This window comes from Serinus canaria, chromosome 1 (genome assembly GCF_022539315.1).
Source record: "Serinus canaria isolate serCan28SL12 chromosome 1, serCan2020, whole genome shotgun sequence".
Lineage (NCBI taxonomy): Eukaryota > Metazoa > Chordata > Aves > Passeriformes > Fringillidae > Serinus > Serinus canaria.
The window spans coordinates 59162948-59183736 of record NC_066313.1 but is presented as its reverse complement, the minus strand read 5'-3'; the positions used below and the strand labels follow the sequence as shown (position 1 = coordinate 59183736).

At 35.5% G+C, this 20789-nt stretch overlaps 1 protein-coding gene across 3 annotated transcripts in view; it reads right to left on the bottom strand.

Moving 5' to 3' along the window:
- The window catches only part of TDRD3 (tudor domain containing 3), a 92922-nt gene that overhangs the window by 36933 nt on the left and 35200 nt on the right, over positions 1 to 20789 (bottom strand). For 2 of the 3 annotated variants that reach the window (XM_050970390.1, XM_009085266.4), the window contains exons 2-7: positions 14772 to 14856; positions 10952 to 11017; positions 7548 to 7708; positions 5342 to 5483; positions 752 to 823; positions 138 to 287 (exon numbers count right to left, since the gene is read on the bottom strand). In XM_050970390.1, coding sequence (XP_050826347.1) covers positions 138 to 287; positions 752 to 823; positions 5342 to 5483; positions 7548 to 7708; positions 10952 to 11017; positions 14772 to 14856 — 676 coding nt within the window. Of the gene's footprint in view, positions 1 to 137; positions 288 to 751; positions 824 to 5341; positions 5484 to 7547; positions 7709 to 10951; positions 11018 to 14771; positions 14857 to 20789 lie in introns of those variants that run through there. The other variant, XM_018908709.3, reaches the window with a different exon arrangement.

Here is a 20789-nt window from a genome sequence, read left to right as displayed (position 1 = left end):
GATTCATCTTTTTAAAGATACAGGAGTAGAATTATACACAGGAAAACATCAGAAAGCATTTGTCATTTATGAGATAAATACTTGACAAGAAAAGATCACTCAGAATAAGTGAAACGCTGCGACACATGCATTCTAACCTCTTTGCTCTTTGCTACTTCTGCAATAGCAGCTGTTCTCTGCTTTTCAAATTCATCATTGTCTGCAACAGGTTTTACAGTATTTGTCATTTGCAGAGTCTTTCTGCGATCAAGATCTCTGCTATCCACTTGCACATAAGATGCACATTTCTGAAAATTAAAAAGAAATGTTTAATTATTATTCTGCCTGCTCTCATTTGAAAAACACCCACCCAAGTTTTATTCCATGCCCTCAGATAAAGAATATGATCAGGTAGCTAGACATCATGATGCAATCACAACGATTCTTGGAAATTTGCTGATCCTTGCCAAATTCTTTGGCATTTAAGAAGGGACTACAATAAGTCCCTACACAATCTCACCAGCAAAATCAAAGGCTCCACACACTAAATAAAGTTAAGTTTGAAAGTGAGAGGAAAAATGTTACTGGAAACTGGCACAACAAAGAGACAACTTTAACACAGTTTTGGGGTTTTTTTTTAAACAGGCAGATTTTTTATATCCAAGGTATCAAGATCTTAAGTGTTTTGACAGCCTTTACCTAACTAGAACAAGGTACATAGATATCATAATACAGGTACTTTTAGGAAGTGACAAAGATTAGTACAGTATACCTGCCCAAAAGGTACAAAAGGAGGAGGGCCACCTTCTGTTCCAATGTTATTTCTATTGTGTTTTGCCAAACTCTGTAAAAGAAAATTGATAATTAATAAATTGCAAACAGAAAACAGATTATATGATAAATATCTTTTTCAGAAAGAACATGAAACTTGCAATATGGGTATTTTCAGCAGAAAAGAAATTTGTATTTTTAAATCTTGGGTCACTTAAGAAGAGAGTAGGAGAAGAAGCAGAGGAACAAAGAAAATTATGGAATTTTAAATAATTACTAAGGCACATAGAGCACATGTAGAAAATTCAGTTATATACCAAAATCTACACTAATAGAACAAAGCAGAACACAAATAGGCAGCAGATTTTTTTTCATACAATGTCCAATGAAATAGCAGTCAGTAGATTGTAAAGGCACACAGCACCTTTAAAAAGGGATTCAGTCTAGAGAAGGGAAGGTTCAGGGGGACCTTATCAATCTGCACGATGGAGACAGGCTCTTTTCAGTGGTGTCCAGTAAGATGACAGAGACAGTGGGCAGAAACTGAAAATAGGACATTCCCTCCATCGCAAAACACTTTTCTGACTGTGAAGGTGACTGAGACAGGGAGGCTGCAGAGTCCCCATCCTTAAAGATACCCAAAAGCTGTCAGGACAGTGTCCTTGATTGAGCCAGATGACCTCCATCCTCAAACATTATGTGAAATTCTTGATCCCACGCATAAGCAAACACAGAAAAGGATTAATCAGAATTGTACCCTCTGATATAATACAGCAATTCTGTATGCCAAGGCTGTGTAAGTGCTCAGACTGTGATCTCTCCCTAAAAACAATCTCCTTTTTGCCACTGCTGGAAACAAAATGCTGTGCTACTAAGAAAAAAAAAGAACAGGTCCTCAATGCTGTTAAAATGCACCAAAATTGCATTTCCTATAATGTATCTCTTTTATCAGCTTCATTTCTTACTGTCCTTTTCGCCCAACAGACATTCATGCATGACTACATACATTCTGTGTTGTCAGAGACAGCCTTTATCACTTAAGGCCATATATGACATTTACCTATGTATTTATTACCCTGATGTAGAATTTATTTAAATCCATCATGTGAGAAATGGAGTATAAACACAAAAATGCTTTAGGCCACTATGTTATCAGAGAATTTCTTAAACTAAGTAATAGATTAATTTAGCTAATACATACCCAAATTAAAGCTTTTGGTCCACTCCTTTCAAGTTAACTACTTTTATTCAGGAGCCAAAGACTGTTTTCTAAATCATTTATAGCTATTAATTCCTTTCAAGGTTGAAGAAAAAGAATAATCTTTTTTCTCATACCTTAGAGCAAGAAACACTGATAAAGTATTCAATAAATTATTCAAAAAAAGAACTTAGAAGTGCAAAAATCATAAAACTTTTGTGCTTTAGTTTAAACCAGTTCACTTAAAATGCTGCCTTAGAAATACGAGCCAGCCAAGGACTGAGTACTGCAGCATGCTCACATCCCTGTACCTATTAACTGAAGCAGAAGGTACAACAAAGATTTCATGGCCAAGCCACTTCACTTCCCCAGAGCAGGCACTCCAGGTGCAATAAACCTGCACTTATTCTGGGATTTTTATTTGTTCACTTGTTTGTTTGTACCTAGAGAAATGCAGGCAATTCTGGAATGAACTGCCATACTGAATCAAATTATAATTAAAAGAAATTATTATAGGCTAGACAAGAACTCAAGCATCAGGTTAATTCCTCATGTCCTATAATCAGGAAGAGAAAACTGAATTTACACCTTTTTCTCTTTTTCCCAAATCAGAATCAAGAAATCACACAGAAGAAAAAACACTGCTCCAATCTATTGCTCAAATGTGCAACTGGGCAAATGGCAAAAATGCCCCTATACACTGACTGGCTATTTACCAGCATTTACCTACCTGAATTACCATCAGCAGATGGCGTCTTGGTATTTTGTTTAAAAGCAATGCAAAATACTCTTCCCTCATAAGAAGGGTACCAGCAATATCATGCATACACTGATCCTTCATGTTTGGAACACCAGTCACCATCAGAACATGAGGAACACCACAAAGCAATAATTATTGGAAACTGTATTTTTTCTTAAAGATGTTCATGACACTTTACCTTATACCTCCAAATAGAAAAGCAAATGTCACAGTAAGAGTCTCATTTACACTCCTTCCTCTTTTATTTACTGTCTCTTAAATAGGGACACTTAAAATGACCTGAAATTTCCAGGCAAGAATTTACCTTATGATAAAATTGAATCTACAAGGAAGAGCGCATTTATTCCTCAGTGTGGTAATACTGCATTCACTCCACATATGCTACATTGTATTAGGAGTCTTTTATTACTAAAACTTGATTCCCCCTGAAAGCAATTTCAAACACTGCTCTGAATGGAGCAAAACAGTAATACAATTGAACAAGTAGAAGCTGACAAATAGGTGCAAGGGCAATACCTTAAGACAGAATAGACAACTTTTATTCTAAAGTTTCATGTTATTTGACTTAATAACACTAACTTTATAAGTATAAAACCATCATTTCATCATCGACCGAGGAAGCCAAATTAATACATCTTAGACTTCCTAGTCGAGAGAAAATATAAAACAGCCATCAAAAGTAAAAATCTAGCTTCAAAACAAGTAATTTGAAATGGTTTCACAAATAAAAGTTTTATGTCTTTTTATGCAACACAATTCAGCATTTTATTTAAGCTTCCATGTCAAGATTAGACAATGAGTGCAATGTCCTTATCACCTCTTAGATATTTTAGCAATTATGTTATTTGTCAGCTGTACTCTTCTACAAACCCTTCTGAAAAGGATCAAAGCATCGAGTTCATAGGGAAATTGCTACCATGTAGAATCTGGCTTCTACAGATTTGTTTGAGCCCTATCTGTCTAGCTGCCAGTCTGGATATAGAACTGGAACTACAATTTCCAGTGGTCATGGTTCACCTGTCCAAACTGACTTGTCACCCACAGCTTTTCTGACATGGCCACGTTCATGTACTGTGAGCTGGTCAACAAGAAAAAGGAAATTCTCTGGCAAACTCCAAAAGTTTCAGAACCTTAACTATTGCAGCAGGCAATAGTTAACTTTCTGTATCTTACCAGAGCAAATCAGTGACAGCTACCACTCTGTCACACATATTGCATACAGCCAAGAGAGCTGGCTAACAAGTGCTAAAAGTTGTCATCAGCAGCATGCCTTTGGTTATGCTTTGCTTTTTTTATTTATGTAAATAGAGTCTGTTCCAAGTTATTTATTGATACTGATTTCAAAAACCAGTATAAGCAAAGAATATTTATTTAGTATAAAGCAAAATTTATCTGTTGAAGTCCAGGTAGAAGAAATACGAAAACAGACTGTTCAAAATATCACAAAGAAAGCAAACCAGTTCTATTCTTGTCTTGTGAATTCTTAAGAAAGTGTTAGTTCTGTGTTCTCTCTTCTGCACCATCTACCTTCTTTAACTGAAGAAAGAACTCACAAGACTTAATGCTAAGTAAGAATAAAAACCATAAAATTGGATGGTTCTGCCAGAACCTTCTTTATTTTAAAAGCTTCATTTAAAACCAGGAATGCTTTTGTGTTTTAAAAAATCCCTTATTTTTAGCTATAAAGGCTGAAGGATGACAAACAGAATCTACTAGAATGTGTAACTCTAAAATTCAAATTAATTTTGGCTCAGTTTGCTGGAATCTATTAAGTTCACCAAAGAAGGCTAGCTCTAACAAAAATTACTGAGCCAAACTTAGCAGGAACAACAATAAAATGCGTACTTCACACAGAATTAACTATCTTGTTCATAAGTAGCTACTCTGTCGCAGAGATGTGGATGCAAAAATACAGAGATGTGCATGGTTGTAGTAGCAATAGTGAATCTGGCAAATATTTGGGACTAATGGTAGTAGGGTTATAGCTCCTGCCCAAAGAATTTCCACCTATTTGTGAAAAAATTTATGAAAAAATATTCCTGCAACTACTTTGCTCTACTGGGACAGAAACCTAAGTAAAGGAGCTTACACATATTTATGCCTTGTTGGAAGAATTTTAAATCTCCAATTTGACTTTGTAACCACAATTTACCTAAAGTACTGATGAAATTTGGAGTACAGGGCTCATACCAAAGGTTACCAACTTCAAGGCTTTCAGTACGTTTATTCTATTATTTTTGCCTCAAAAAGACACAGTCTGCAGACAGTAACTGTAAAAGGCAGAACTCCACAGTATTTTGGTACCAAACACAAAGTTTAAGAAAGACATGACTATTTTCCAACATAATACCACCCATGACTATTTACCAACATAAATTTTAATATATTTGATTAATATTTCAATCCCTGCAGAAAGGAATCAGTTCCCATACAGAGCTCACTTGTAATTTTTTCATTTGCAACATTATACATAAGACCTATTTGCATACTTTTGGCTGCAGCCCTAAAATTATTTGGACAGTACAGTTCTAAAAGCTTATTATACAAAAGTTCACAGTCAACAGAATAAGCTTGAAATTTTTAAATGTAATATGCATCTTGTAAGACAAGCATTTCCAGTGGTGTTACCTCACCCTTTGTAATTCCCACTTTTCTATAAGATGCTCCACTTCACCTCCAAGAACTGCTGTGTTACTGTCATCCAACAGCAAGAATCCATTTCTCACTTCAACAATTCCTGAAAGTCTAATTTTTGTTCCAGGTGGAGTGTTCAGGCTAGAGGTAGAAACAAAGTAAAAAAATTCAAATAGATTTAATAATATTCTGTCAGAGAAACATATAAAAAACTACTCTTATTATAATTTCAACATTTTCATATGCCATAATAAAAAATCAGCATCAAAAAGCACAGTAATTTTCAATAGCTTTATTGAAACACCTCCCACCCATTATAAAAAATGCCACACTGCAAATTAGATTCTAACAGAGATGAATACTGGCAAATTGTCTGTTTGGTTAATGTCTAATTTCACAATATTGAACTAAGGTTATGATTTGTTTAAATTATCACATGATATTCTTAAACAACTGATTTGAGGCAGGTTTTTCATATTTACAATTAAGAGTGGATTTCCAAATAGTTAATCATCTCATTTTTTTAGACATTTAACTTAGTAGACACATAGAGTGGTTAGGAAGGAACCTTTCTACACATTGCTAAGAGCTAGGAGTATACTAGAATAAATATAAAAACATGCATCTCATAGAGCTTCTTCTCTCACTACTCTATAATTTTAAAACATATGAATACTTTCTATCACCAGCTCCCACATGGAGCCACCTTACCTTCTTCTCATGTGAATCTACTCTAGGAAAAGAAACAGCAAAAGCATAAAAGAATCCTGTATTTCCAACGTGTAATTGAAAGATTTGACAAGCAGTGCAATCTGGAAAGTGCTTCTTCTTGGGAGAAACAGGACACAGCCAGTCAAAACCTTTCAACTGAGAGACAGCAATCTCTTTAAAATTTACTAAAGCTGCTGTTGCAATCACAGGCCCACACCACACTGTGAGGAAAATTCATAATGGAGTCAGGCAACCACAGTACCAGTGCCATTTAACAGTAGCAATGTTAATGGATTTTTGGATTGTTCTGATAAAGGCAAAAAAATGGACAATCAGAAAATAGACATGAAAGAAATACTGAAGAAAAAATAAAAATGAGGCAAGGGGAAAGGGGTAAATGGAAACTATAGTCATGAAAAACCTGTAATATAAAAGAAAATTGTGATTTTTATTTATTTTAAGTAACACTATGTACTGAAACGGGATATTACTGCAGATTAATAGCCAAACATCAGACCTGAAAAAATTACATATAGCACAAATTAAATCTTTAAATGTCATGCAAAAAGAAGCATTCACAACATTACTAGTGATGAGTTCGCTAACATTTTTGAGATTTTATTAAAAAGCTTTCAAATTATGTCTTTTACTGGGTATTCATCTTCAAACATTTTGTGATCTAGAATCTACTTACACAGGAGTCTGTTTGCCTTCCTTTATTGCTCTCTTTATATTCACATTGGAATATGATATTCCAAGTTCTGCTGGCTCAAGCTAAAATTAAAATATCATTAAATGTTCTGACAGCATCACTCTAAACTGCAAGCTGGCTCCTGCTCAGAAGGAACAGTTTAACACCTAAAGATGACATTCAAAAATTAAGTATATATCTATATCTAACTGCTGCAGCTAGCAGAGAAAAAAATGGTTTTTTTTAAACCAAAGTTACCTGAACTAGAAGAGTGCAGAGCACACCATGACTCTACGGACTAAACACCAGAGATTGTTTTTAGCACCTCCATAACCAAACACACAAAACATTGTCATGTTCATCAGTAATCACCTCTCTTACCCTTCAGTTTAAACTGAAGAAATATCCAAGTTAAAGACCTGCCCTTGGTTAAGCACTGGGTTAGGAGCGTCAAGCCTATGGCAGTCCTTCTACAAGGGTAAGGCAAAACATCTGCTACTACTGAAAATTGGGAATTTCACCCAAGTTTGCACACAACCCAAAAATGCTGTGTGTTGTGAAACTACAACTCAGTAGATGGCTGCAAAAATCCACTTTCTTCCATTATGTAGTTCAGCACAAACAGAACTTTAATTTACATTCATATGTACCTTTCCATGCTGAACTTAAATTTCTCCTTTATATAGAAATCCAAAAAGGAAGCCTCTTTTGCAGAGCAATATTTTCATAAATTACTAAGGACACTTCCATTATTTCAAGGAAATTTAAGTAGCAAAGGAAACATGGAAAAGTAAGCTGTTCACCTTATTTTTGACATGCTACTGTATTCTATAGCTGTGCAGCTTGTGTGTCCATCAGTCATCTGTAAACGTAACATTCTGGGAGCAGCCTGAGATTCTTCATTATCCTTTGGTGCAGCAACATTGCGAATTTTCTGTATTTGCAGGACACATGGCCCTTCCAGCTAGATAAGTCAAACAGAAAAGACAAAATTGTTAGCACTGTTAAGCAAACACACTGCAATATCTAGACGTACCAACAGATGCCCCCAGGCAAAGAAAAGTGTAACTTGATCAGGCAGTCATGTTGAATTTCTATCACTCATGTACTCTGTGTTCTAAAACATGATAAAAATGGGTTTTACAGAGAAACAGATGTGATGATTCACAAATCTCTGAGATACCGATTACAAAATAAAAGTGAATGAAAACAGTGTAGGAGGTAAACAAACAAAAACACAGATACTGTCACTTTGAACGTAGCATGGAGGCCAGATAAGATTTCACTGCAGGGTGTCACTGACAAAGTCTTCTAAAGAACAAAAAAACAGCTTAGAAGACTCTCTGTTTGGATCCAGAGGAAATTTCAAGTACAACTGCTTTGTAAACTCCAACCAGAAATACAGCTTCCTTGAACAACAGTCCAATCAAAACATAACAAACTGAAGGGACATTACTTGTTTACTGATTACGTAAAACTAGATACCCTACTAAACACACCATAATCTATGTTACAAACACTAAAAATTATAACTAAAAATAACCAAACAAAAAACCAACCAAATAAAAAACAAAAACAAAAAAAAAAAACCACACCAAAACCCCCCAAAAAACGCCACCACAAACAAAAAGCACCAAAATAAAGCAAAATAAATCCACCTGAAAAACCCAAGCCCAAATCAATAAGCTCAACCATTTACCACATTTCAGCTATAGCTAAGTCATTTTAATTTCTCTGAAAAAAAAAAATTGTCTGTGGCTGCTCAACTGATCTCTAGCTGCTAAATGACAGCAAAAAGATGAAAAAGTGCACAGTTCATCAGCTTATAACCTTGAAGAAACAGAACAGGTTGCCAGAAAAACCCAAAATGAGCAGACAACCAGTAGGTAAGTATATAATAGAGAAATTAATAAATAAGGGAACAGGAGCACAGTAGCTTTACTATAATGGCAGTAGGAGATCTGATGCAGCAAACACTTTCACTGAAAAAAGCTTTTTTAAATGCAAATCAGTTTTAAATGGAACCACAAATCTGATCATAATTTTGAAAAAAAAAAATTAAAAGGCTGTAGGAAACAAAAATCCACAATCAAAAAAACCAATGAAACAGAAATGGGAAAGCGTATGAGTAACGTTTAACAGGTATTCAATTGCTGGCATCTTATGTTTTCAACTGTTTACCATCAATTTGCCAGTACTCAGAAAGGAACTCTGAGATCACAACCTTAATCCCTTCTGAATTCTTCTTCTGCAGCTAATGTAACAGAAGTTCTCAAAAGAAAACCAATAACACCTTAAATGTAACAGCTATTAAATTATATGTTGTAACTTTATAGTCTTCTTAGCAATTCAATTCTTTCAAAAATACTTAACGGATCTCCATGGTGTATAGTCACCTAGACAGAAATGGAAGGATCCAGTTTTCCCAAATCCTATGCAAATGTGGCCATCTTGTGGTTAATGCTGGTAATATTGATTTTTTTTTATAGCCCATACAAAACACAGATACTGAATGAATGAGTGAAATAGCTCTGTGTATTAATGACTGAAGTTGAAGATGACCATCTATAGTGGTCAAATACCCATGTTTCATACTAGGACTCTCCCAGCTTTTATGCAACAATTTGCCTATTATACAACAGGCATAAAAAGTTATTTTTTAAATATATAAAGGTATTTTCTATGCAAGACAGAAATACAACATAGGTTCTCAAGATATAAATAATACTGATATTAGTCTTGGCTGAGAAGAAGAATAATAGCACATAATTTCTGAACAACCAATTACTACTTTCTATGGAAGAAAGAAGTTGTTCCTCTCCCATAAAGCAAATTTATTTTTTTGTAAACACATAGCTCTATAACAATGTATTTGCAGACATTGAAAACTAAACAGCAGCACTGATAAAGGAGTCAGATTTGCCTTATTTGACTCAAAAAAAAGGAAATTACTGTTAAGAAAGGGAAGATTCAGCAGACTATCTAATAGCTTGAGCTAAAAGTTATAAATAGGAGTCCTTCTCAAGCAGATTTTTTTTCTTTGTAATTCTTCCCAAAACATGAAGGATTATCACCCTCCAGGAAATGGTTTGCAAGTGTCTGGGTTGGATTTTTTTTAGAATAATTTTCTAAAGATCTATGAATATAGATAAAGTTAATAAAACTCTTCCCATAAAGTTGGCTTACTAAGTAATATGCTGGATGCACTGACTGCTGCCTAGCCAGTATCTGTGATACTGCAATGGACTCTCTCTCAAGTGTGCTTTGCATAAATGGCAATAATGTTTGTGCTTTTTTTCTTGTAGAAATCTGTGCTTGCAGCAGTGACTACTCCATTTAGACAACAAAATAAACAAATCCAAACAGCTCTTAGCAGCCTCTCTCATAAATCAATCTGGCTTTCTTAAAACAAACCCACCTTAACTTACCACTATCTCAATTGCAACAGTAAAGAAATATGTCTCCCTAGAACTTTCACATCAGTGATAGACTGTCATTTGTCATTGACTAATATTTGAAGTAAAGAATTGAAGTGAGAATCACTGCTAGGTTTAAAACAATATTCCTTCATTTACCCATCTCTGAATCACATGTAAGGAACAAAACAGGAAGGGTATACAGAAGGGGACAAATTTCATTTTTACCCAAACACACAACATGCATTAAAATCCAGCACACCCAAGTTTCAAGTACAACACTCTTCTCTAGCACAAAGCTTTACCCTATCTAACATGTTTTATCCATGACTTGTGGGATACACAACCATAGGAAATTTACATGAAGTGCACAGCTATAGCCATGGATGTCAGTAGGCAAGCACCCAGCATTAACATGTATCTCTGTATATCAGAATCAAACCACTACTTTGATTTATTTTTGACCTGCTTTGTTGCCCTCTCACGATAATGAGAGGAAAAAATGAAGTTCTGATACAATGTCAAGACCAAACAAGTTAAATAACTTTCCAGCAACAAATGAAGTTGCCAGGATTGTTCAGAATTTCACTTAATCATTTCAAAGCTGTGAAATAAAATCCAGAAAGTTTTCTTTTATGGAGCTTATGTTCATATTTTTTCACTATAATAGATTTAAATATTGGGGGTTTTTGTATGTGAAGCAATGACAAAACTAGACTAATGTGCCACAGAAAGCTGTCATAACACAGAAATCACAGAATACAGAAAAGTGAAGTAAAAATATTGTCTACCTTTTCCACCTTTCCACCATTGATGTCACTGGGGAGGAATTTCTTGCCAATCGTTCTTAAATCTGTCTGAAATGATTACAGAAGACAAGACAATATTAACTTAAAATATGCACTAAAAAAAAAAAAAAAGAAAAAAAACCCCATAAAATGGGAGTAAAAATATAGTTTTTTCCATAATGACAACTATTTATTCAACAGAAATCCACTCCTTTGTGCGATAAAAAATTCAACAACTCAAGAGTTTACAAAAGAAATCCTTTTGCTTTTCAAATTCTATTCCTGTTTTAATTACATTTTCAACATTGATTAAAATGCTTTTAAATAAACAAAACCGAATGGCTATGCAATGCTTAATGGTTAAACATAACTGTGAGGTTTCATAGAGGTAAAACATCCATCTTTGCTCTCCATCAGGCACTTAGAGAAAAGTATTTTCAGTTCCTGTCTTTTTACATGCACAAATTCTTACTTATTATGATCATAATTCTTTCAGAAGAAAATGTGCTAAATGTAATTATTACAAGAACTTGAACAATATTTTACCATTAGTATATGTCAATGGGCTACTGTTCTGGCACCCTGATCTAAAACTGAGCAGGACTGTATTTTAGTATTCGAAATATTGTAAACAATTGATTTATTCTGGTTTTCAGTGAGAAATACTGGTAAATTACAAATTAGAAAACAATCATAAGAATGCACTTTTAGCATATTTACTGAGTATATAGAGGAAATAAATGCCCAATCCTCTCTCTGTTGCACAAGATAGCCTGGTAATGACAAGGAAGCGCATTCAGTTTTTCAATCTGAGAAAATCTGAGTTTTTCACAACTGGGGAAATTCATCTGTCAGTTGTGTGTCTCTGAAGAGCACACAGGCTCCTATAAATGTTCCTGCGTGTTCCATATCTGTACAATAGAATCATTCTAGAATGGTTTGGGTTGAAAGGGACCTTAACATCTAATTCCAACTCCCCTCCTATGGACAGGGTACACCTTTTACTAAGACAATGTTGCTCAGAGCCCATGCAACACATCCTTAAACACTTAAAGGGATGGGGCATCCACGACTTCTCTGAGCAATCTATTCTAGTGCCTCACCACCCACACAGTAAAGAACTTCCTCCAGCCTAAACCTACTCTCAGATTGAAGCCATTCCCCCTTGTTCTTTCACTACACGTCCTTGTAAGAAGTCTCTCTCTCCATCTCTCTCATAAGCTTCCTTCAGGCACTGGAAAGCCACAATTAGGTCACCCCGAAACATTTTCAGGCTGAACCATCCCAAGCCTTTACTCACAGGAGAGCTGTCCATCTCTCCAATCATCCTGGTGTCCCTCCTCTAGACTTGGCATAACAGATTCATATCCTTTCTCCACTGGGGACCCCAGAGCTTAGTGTAGCACTGCAGGTGGAGTCTCACCAGAGCAGAGGGTCAGAATCCCCTCCATGGCTCTACTGCCCACACTGCTTTGGATGCAGCCCAGGACACGTTTGGCTTTCTGTTCTGGGCTGTGAGTGCACATGGCTGGGTCACATCCAGCTTCTCATCCAGCAGGACCTCCAAGTCCTTCACAGCAGGGCTGCTCTCAATATGTGCATCCCCAGCCTGTGCTGATATTGGTGCTTGTCCCAACCGAGGAGCAGCACCCTGCCCTTGGTCCTGTTAAACCTCACGAGATTCCCATGCACCCACTTCTCAAGCTTGTCCAGGTCCCTCTGGATGGCATCCTGTCCTTCAGGTGTGTCAACTGCACTACTCAGCTTGAGGTCATCTGAAAATTTGCTGAGGGTGTACTTGGACACTTCATCTGTCATTAATGAAGATAGTCGGTGACACTGGTCCCAATACAGATCCCTGAGGGACACCACTTGTCACTGATGTCCACTGGGACTCTGAGCCATTGACCACTACCCTCTGGATGGGACTGTCCAACTACTTTCTTATGCTTCTAACAGTCCACTCATTAAATCCATCTTTCTCCAGTTTAGAAAGAAGGATATTCTCAGGGACTGTGTCAAAGGCTTTACCAAAGGCCAGATAAATGACATCTGTAGCCCCTCCCTTGTCCACTGATGCAGTCACCCCATCACAGAAAGCTACTGGGCTGCTCAGGCAGAACTTGCCCTCGCTGAAATCTCCAGCTTCACATCAGAGTAGCGGGAAGGGTACACAACTTTTACAAACACTTCTTAAGTTCTTAGAAAAAAACATTTGAAGGACTGAAGATACATTTATGTCTACTTCATACTTATTTAAGCAATTCATACACACACATTCAAAAAAGGTAAAAAAGGTCAGCTGACTTCTGAATTTCTTCTGCCTGAAAGGTGCCTCTAGCAGTCAAGGAAGAATTTTTAAGAAGTGGAACATAAATTCACTGTTATCCTGCCATTAAAGACACACTGCTACCCTCTACTTACTCAACAAACAAGTTAATCTTCTGGGCACAAAAAGAACTAACTTAATGATTAAAAGTGATAAGCCATTAATTCTGGCTTTGGAGTAACTGTGCAACATTTCTGGTTTATTATCTATTAAACAAACCTGGGATACCAACACAGTCACAAATGATCATGTCAGTACTTATTCCAGCATACTACATGCAGGGTAGTACCCAGCAACTCACAAATACTTTATCTGGGTTTTGCATAAAGCAGCCATGAATTCTCAAATATATGGACATGCTGCTCTGGTCCAGGAATCAAATGCTTCCCGTCTGCATGTTTTGTATTATATTCTTTGCATCTCTGCATTATAATTTTGCTTTAATACTGTTCGTATTCCTTACATGAACTGGTGCCTGCATACATGAGTGACTGAACACATGCTTTAAAGAATAAGTGAAAGGAGCAGAGGGGACTCTCTTTTTCAGAGAATCATCTAAAACCATCCAGTGGTTAAATCTGGAGGGTGGACAAAATAATCCCTAACAATTCTCACAGAATTTCATTATTTTATTATTTCTAATTTCATCAAGGAAGAATACTTTTCTCTTAAGCACTTGACTACATTGTTTTCCCCCTTGAAAGTACATATAGTTATTACAAAATTTATATTAAACCAAATAAAGTACAGTTTATATTAAACCATTTAAAACATCTGAGCATGGATTTGATAAAACATGTTAAAAGAAAATAGCAATACATGAACTAAGAAAGGCAGCAGACTTATTAATGTTTACCAACAATGTATATACTAGAATTCTGAAAAAGAGGGATGTACATGCACACTTTTCTCATATCCTTAAAAATATTATGGTATATTGCTTTGAAGAGGTTGCTCTGTCTTGTATATTCCTTGTTAATTTTTTGCCAAAATTATGAGTACTAATCCAGATTTCTATAGTAAAGAAAAAAAAAAACAGGTTTTAGTTACATAAATATGAAGACAACATAGGATATGTAGTCTGAATGTGCTTTAAGGAGTATCATGTCCAGAAGTCAAAGTAAGGCTGCTTTATTCATCCCAACAATCTTATACTAAAATTTCATACTCATGTCATTACATAGCACTTCTGGTTGCATTACTGCTTGTAGTTGGATTTTAGTTTTACATTTCATAAACAAAAAAAGATATTTTCCTACAGCTAAATCTGTTCATTTTTTCTCCTACATGCTTTGCAGTTTGGAATAGATGTTCCTTCCAAATACAACTTACAATTCATACAGGCCAGGAGAAAGGTAAGTACTCTGTCCTTTACATAAATCACACTGGCAATAGCACACTTAATTAGACACCCAAACCTATATTTGAGCCATTACATCTATCATTTTTAGCATGATTTCTCAGAAAAAAAACATTTTCACTACCATAACTTACATTAAGGGCAACCAGGATAATATCATTTGTATCAACTTTTTCAGATGAACTTAAGCAAGCTTCAATTCCTTCCTCTGAAAGACACCTGTTAAAGAAAAAAAATAGAATATCACAAGATGTATCAATGAGACAAACATTTCTTCTGTCTATGAGATTGTCTTTAGTTCCTATCTTTTGTACTGGTGAAGCATAGATACAAAAATACATTAAAAATTACTTAATGTATGTCGTTTCCTTACATGGATGGTGGCAGCGCAGGATCAGTATCTTTCTGCAAAAATTCTGTAAGTATATAATAAGTTTTGCACACTAAGTTTTGAATTGATTACCTCAATCCATTTTAAAGGGCTGACCTATTCTAACTTTCAAAAAAAAATTAAAAAAGGATAATTTTAACTTGAGTGATCAGAAATTGTGACATTTGTTGTTCACTTTGCCTACTCTAACCCATCTGCAGTTCCAGTTTTTCAGAAGCTGGCAACCTGCTTTCTTCTGCACAGCTCATTTTATTCCAACACATCACAGCAACCATTACATAATTGATAGACACCCAGTCTGAAACACAGTTCTTCCTCAACATTTAAATAACTACTCACCAAGAAATCACCTTTTCCCAATAACAAAAGAATGATTTAAGAAACAAAGAGTAACTTACACTAAAAATAAATATTCCTGGGTGCTTCAAGAAATACTTTGTTTTGAAGAAAATAATGTTCACAGTGTGACATACAAACATGGCAAAAAAATACTTGAAGGGAAGTACACTTGACAGACCTTTTTGATTCCAGCCCTGGTGACTTTAGCATTGCCCTTTCCAGTCCTGCCAGTGTTCCAAGACTAATTACTGCTCCCAGCTGTGCTCTAACCCAGACACTTGATGGGATTTATCTGTTCATGTCAGACAATGGAATCTAGCAAATCCTGAGTCTCTAGCCCACCATCACCAAAAAGAAGAAAAGCCAGTAATGAAACAATTCAGACAGAAAAAAAAGCATACATATATCAAGAAGCATAAGAAGAAACAATCCTTTTTTTTTTATAAAAGACAAATGTTTGAGAAGAATAAGGTAGCAAGATGTGTTACCTTGCATGGGAATATAGGATTTCCCAGCTGAGTAATTCTAAGCTTCAGTACTATGATATGGGAAGATTTGTGCGACTCCTGTGCATTAGCAGCTCTCATTAGCTGGAGTCAGAAGGTAAAGTAGAACAACATTCCCACTCTGTGCCAGGGGAAACAGATACATCCAGACTATCCTGCTCTTGAGGCTTCAACTGTGGCCTAATTACACCAACAGACTTCCTAGAAAGAGCAGTATCAAACTCTACCAGTTTGCCTTCTGCCATCTTCAGCATAAAACTGAACATAAGTTGAACAGCAGGGGCTGAGGGAGAACAAAATCCATAAGCTGAGTTTTAGACTGTTGGCTAAGTCATGGAAGGATTTTTCTTTTACTGCTCCAAATGCAAATGAAGTCATTCTTCATTCTACTAAAGCTAGAGGGACTGCAATTCTCTTACAGAGTAATTTAAGCCGAGTACTTCAACATAAGCGCAACCATATTCTAGCAAGAAAGAAACATCTTTAAAGAACAAGTAAACAAGAATCTGACCTACAATTAAACTTTCTCTATATAGGACAAGATTAATTCTTGTATTACAAAATTCACTGCTGAGTCATGTTTTACTTTTGCACCTCAAAGTGAAGAAGACTGAATCACAGCTGTCAAAATAGCACTCTGGTTTAGTCAAAATTTTCAGTTTATAACTTTTTATGTATAAATTTACATATCAATTTTCAGTTTAGTTTGTCTTAACTATTTAGGAAAGCTTTTGAGACAGAAGGATAAAGAGAACCTCATGGGAGAAGACCACTAATTTTTGACTCATGTTAATTTAAGAAACAGCACTTAGCAAAACCATTGCCTCTCTGACCAAAATCTCTGCCAACCTCACAGGGACACCAATCATAGAATACTACTGAGGACATCTGTTAGGCTGATTTAAGCAAACATCAAAGCTTTTTAGCAAAAACCTAACTGACTTGGTAATTTTAAGAGTTTTCAAAAAACCAAAATCTGGAAATATCAGTGTAGGGGGGATACTTTATAGTTTAGGGTTGGTTAGTTTGGTTAGGTTATTATATTATAGATGCTTATTATATGAAAATATAAATTAGGTAAATGCAAAAGATCAGGATCAAAATTACTTTCAAGAAAAAAAGATCAAATCAATAATTCTGCCAGTCAAATTTTGCTATAGAACTTCAACAGAGAAAAAAAGAGCATTCCAGTAATGTGTCAGGGGCTGCTTCTGTGCAACATGATGCAAAACTATAGATTTAGTAAAAAATGGTCAGAAATTGGCCAGGAAGCAAACTGCAACCAGGAGACATTGTACACCAGATTCAGCCAGAGCTGCTGAAACAGAAGCTAGAAACCAGTGTATATCAAGTCAGTCTTTTTCATTTTGCCATAATAACATTCTTATACAGACTACTTCATATAGCAATGAGTACTCCAAACATGTTTATATTTTCTTTAAAAAATTAAAGAAACTTATTTCAAATAAACTATTTTATTTTCTCCTGTTTGTACAGTCTCCTGTACAAACAGGAGAAAATAAACTAAGTTTATTTGAAATAAGTTTCTTTAATTAAGTTTTCTTCTTTAACTAAGTTTGGCTTTGAATATTTCCTGCTACAGGCACACAATTATTTAAGAAAATAAAAATAAATATTTTTATTAAATGTATTTTAAAATAAATTTATTTATACAGAAAAAATACATCTACCTCGTTCAAGAATGAAAAGGGAGTTAAAACAGATAAAGCTACCTCTTCAGAAGGCATAATCCTTTCCCCAACAACATAAGGATTATTAAGTCTGAGCTTTTTCCAGACTCTAAAGGAATCAGATTCCCTTTTTCTATCTGTTCTTAATGAAGGCATGCAATATGCTGAAGGTAGGACCTTTACAGCATAGGGCCACTCAATTCTTTGTTCTCTGTATTAGATCAAGGAAGGAAAAAAAAACACCTGACCCTGAATAAAACCAAAACCAGTAAAAACCTGCTCTGGAGTCAAAGAGAACAGCCCTGCAGCTCTGTGTCTCTATTATATTCACTCAAGTGCCTCACATCATCTGCATTACCTGTTCTGCCCGTTTTGCAAAGTATCATGACCTTAGGTAACAAAAGGTGACCTACAGTGTGATCCTATTACATTAATCCAACACACTTCCTATTGCCAAGTGGTTGGAAGCAATCCCAAACCATGCATGAACTGGATCACACGGCTGGAAGCACCCATAAATCCCCCAGTTCCCAAGATCTACCTGGCTGTGCCAGTGTCTGTCAATTCTTGCTCTCCACACCTCCATTCCAAGCTGCCTCCCCCAACTTTCCTTTATAAATCAAGGAGACACTGGGAATAACCTGGCACAGAAATCATGCTGCCACAATCAACAAACTTCCCTTTTTTCCTTCCATAAAAAAACATTTCAGAATTAAGCCCTTCTGCTTAATGCGAAGCAGCAATAAATAAAAAAGTAAAATAAATGGGTGAGAAGCATAGGGAGCAGCAGCCAAGCTTCACAAAGCTCTCCAAGAAGTCCAAAGCAAGCCAGTGGCTGACCACTGACATCTTACAGTAACACCAAAAGAACCCCACAACACAACCTCCCACCAGACTAAGACACACTAAAATTACCTTTAGTTTCCAAGAAATAAAGTACTCACTACACTTATTTCTTACACATTTTAAAACAATCTTAAAAGTTACATATTGACGTTATGAAAACAACTACATTGATTTCAAGGGAATTTTAGTAAGTAATGCTGCAGGAGTCACACAGGGATCCTGTGGCCTTAGAACATTAATACAAATTAGAAGGAAAAAAAAAAATCAGTTTTCAACCAAACGTGTATAAATCTTCCACAAATGGTTGCGATGGTTATTTGTGAAACATTCTCAAGAGAAATGAGATCAGAAGAGAAAGGAAAATAAATGTTTCTACTGCAATTCTTTTGCATTACGCTTGCTGAAACCTGAGGGATATCTCACCTATTCCTCCCCCCACTCCAGCTTCATTCATCTGAGACATGAAGCAGTACAATCCTCTTAGCAACAGCTTTTGTCAGAAAAAACATCTCCTAGAAAGTACCTGCTTTTCCACCTTCAAATGAGACATTAAAACAAAGCATTAGTAATGAATCAGCATTTTCTACATGAATCATTCACATATAAATCCAAATCTGCAATTTTTCTGTCAAAATGTTCTCAACAAGCTTCTATGGAAAACAGATTTCAGTAATTCTTCCTTTGCAATACACAAAAAAAATCATTGTATCAGTGACAGGCAGAGCTGTTTTCCCACTGCTCCTTCATATCAACTATAACATCAATTTAATAACCCACTTTTGTACATTATAGGTGTGCATTCTCCTCCTCAGTATTTCCCACTGCTATGGGGTATAACCATAGCACCAATCTTGCCTATGCCTCTACTTATCTCTCTTTACGTTCTGCTTTACTTCATAAACAACAAATTACACCTGATGTGGCCTGAATATACAGATTTGTGTTCTGCTACCCTATCACCTCTGTCTGAAACACTGAAGAAACTGGCAGTATCAAAGCAAGATGCATTTTTTGTCTGCTCTATACTGCTGGATCAAGCACTTCATCTGCAGACAAACACACACGGGTATACACATGCACACACACAGAGAAAGGTTTTAAATGAGAGCCTTATTCTCTAATTAAACCCATCAGGTAAAAAACTCTCCTAATAATATTTATTTGTCATGAGCATCTTTCTTGAAAAGCATCTTTTCTCTCTGTAATTAACAGTTCATGCACAAACACAAATCTTTAATCTTCCATCCTTTTTCTACCACATCGTTTTTCTATAAATCCTCTGTAATTTTCTTCTAGCATCTCTAGAATTAACATCTTAAGCTTAAGAAGAAGCTTTCTTTATGGAAAGAAGCAAATAAAGAAAATTAATATAAATAAATATGTTCTATAAAATTTACCAATTTCAGATTCCCAACTCTTCCAGAAACACTGTGATATCAGCGTCAAACACCAACTGCACTACCATTTCTAATTCAGTGCCAGCCACACAAACCAACACTTGAGTTTTATAGGAAATTTCATATAGCTATTTTCATTGTGTTTACGCAAAAATCTCAATGTTCCTTATGTATCTTTGCTACAGAATCAGACTTATACAATCATGCCATAAAACAGTAAGGTTTTCAAAGGGAAAAAAAAAAAAATCGCAGAAAGCCTTCAAATTTTTCTTACTTGATAACACCTCAATAGAAAAGAGAACACTTGAAGCAATTAAGCAAAGAGCATCTTAAAAGACCGCAGTAGTAAAAGACCACCACTGGATGTCAGTGTTGTTCCATAACAGAAAAACTGTACACCAGCTATTTCAAACACTCGGGCGTTCCCTTAATAGGGCTTCAAAATATTTTGCTGAATTTCAGTTGTGCAAAGGAATTACATAAAATGTTAGAAATTTCACTAAGGGGCTACCCACTACAGCTGTTTAACAAAGAAAAACAAACCACATTTTAAGACATTATTATCCAAATACAAAAATCAGATCGCAAATAAAGTTTTTCCTTTATCCTGTGTAACTATTGCTGAGAAGCAACTGACACTGTTCTTCCCTTCAGCTTCTGAGCTTTTAGTTTAAAGAACTAAATGGGTAAAATTAGAGTCAATTGTTCCTTTATCCATAATGCAAACATCTGCAAGGAATAACAAACCTAGATTGAAGTGGCATTCTTGGCAATTTTACTATCAATATTCTCACACCAAGAAATGCTGTTTCATTTTGCAGTTGCATTTAAAGATTTATTTCCTACATCTTGTTCTTGTCTCATACATTTGGTGTATCTTCCTCGTGTGTTTTGCACATACACCAATTATTATTGCTCTAAACTGTATTTTTGTTTTCTTATCACTTTTTCAGTTTGTTAACAACACTCTGAACTCTGACCT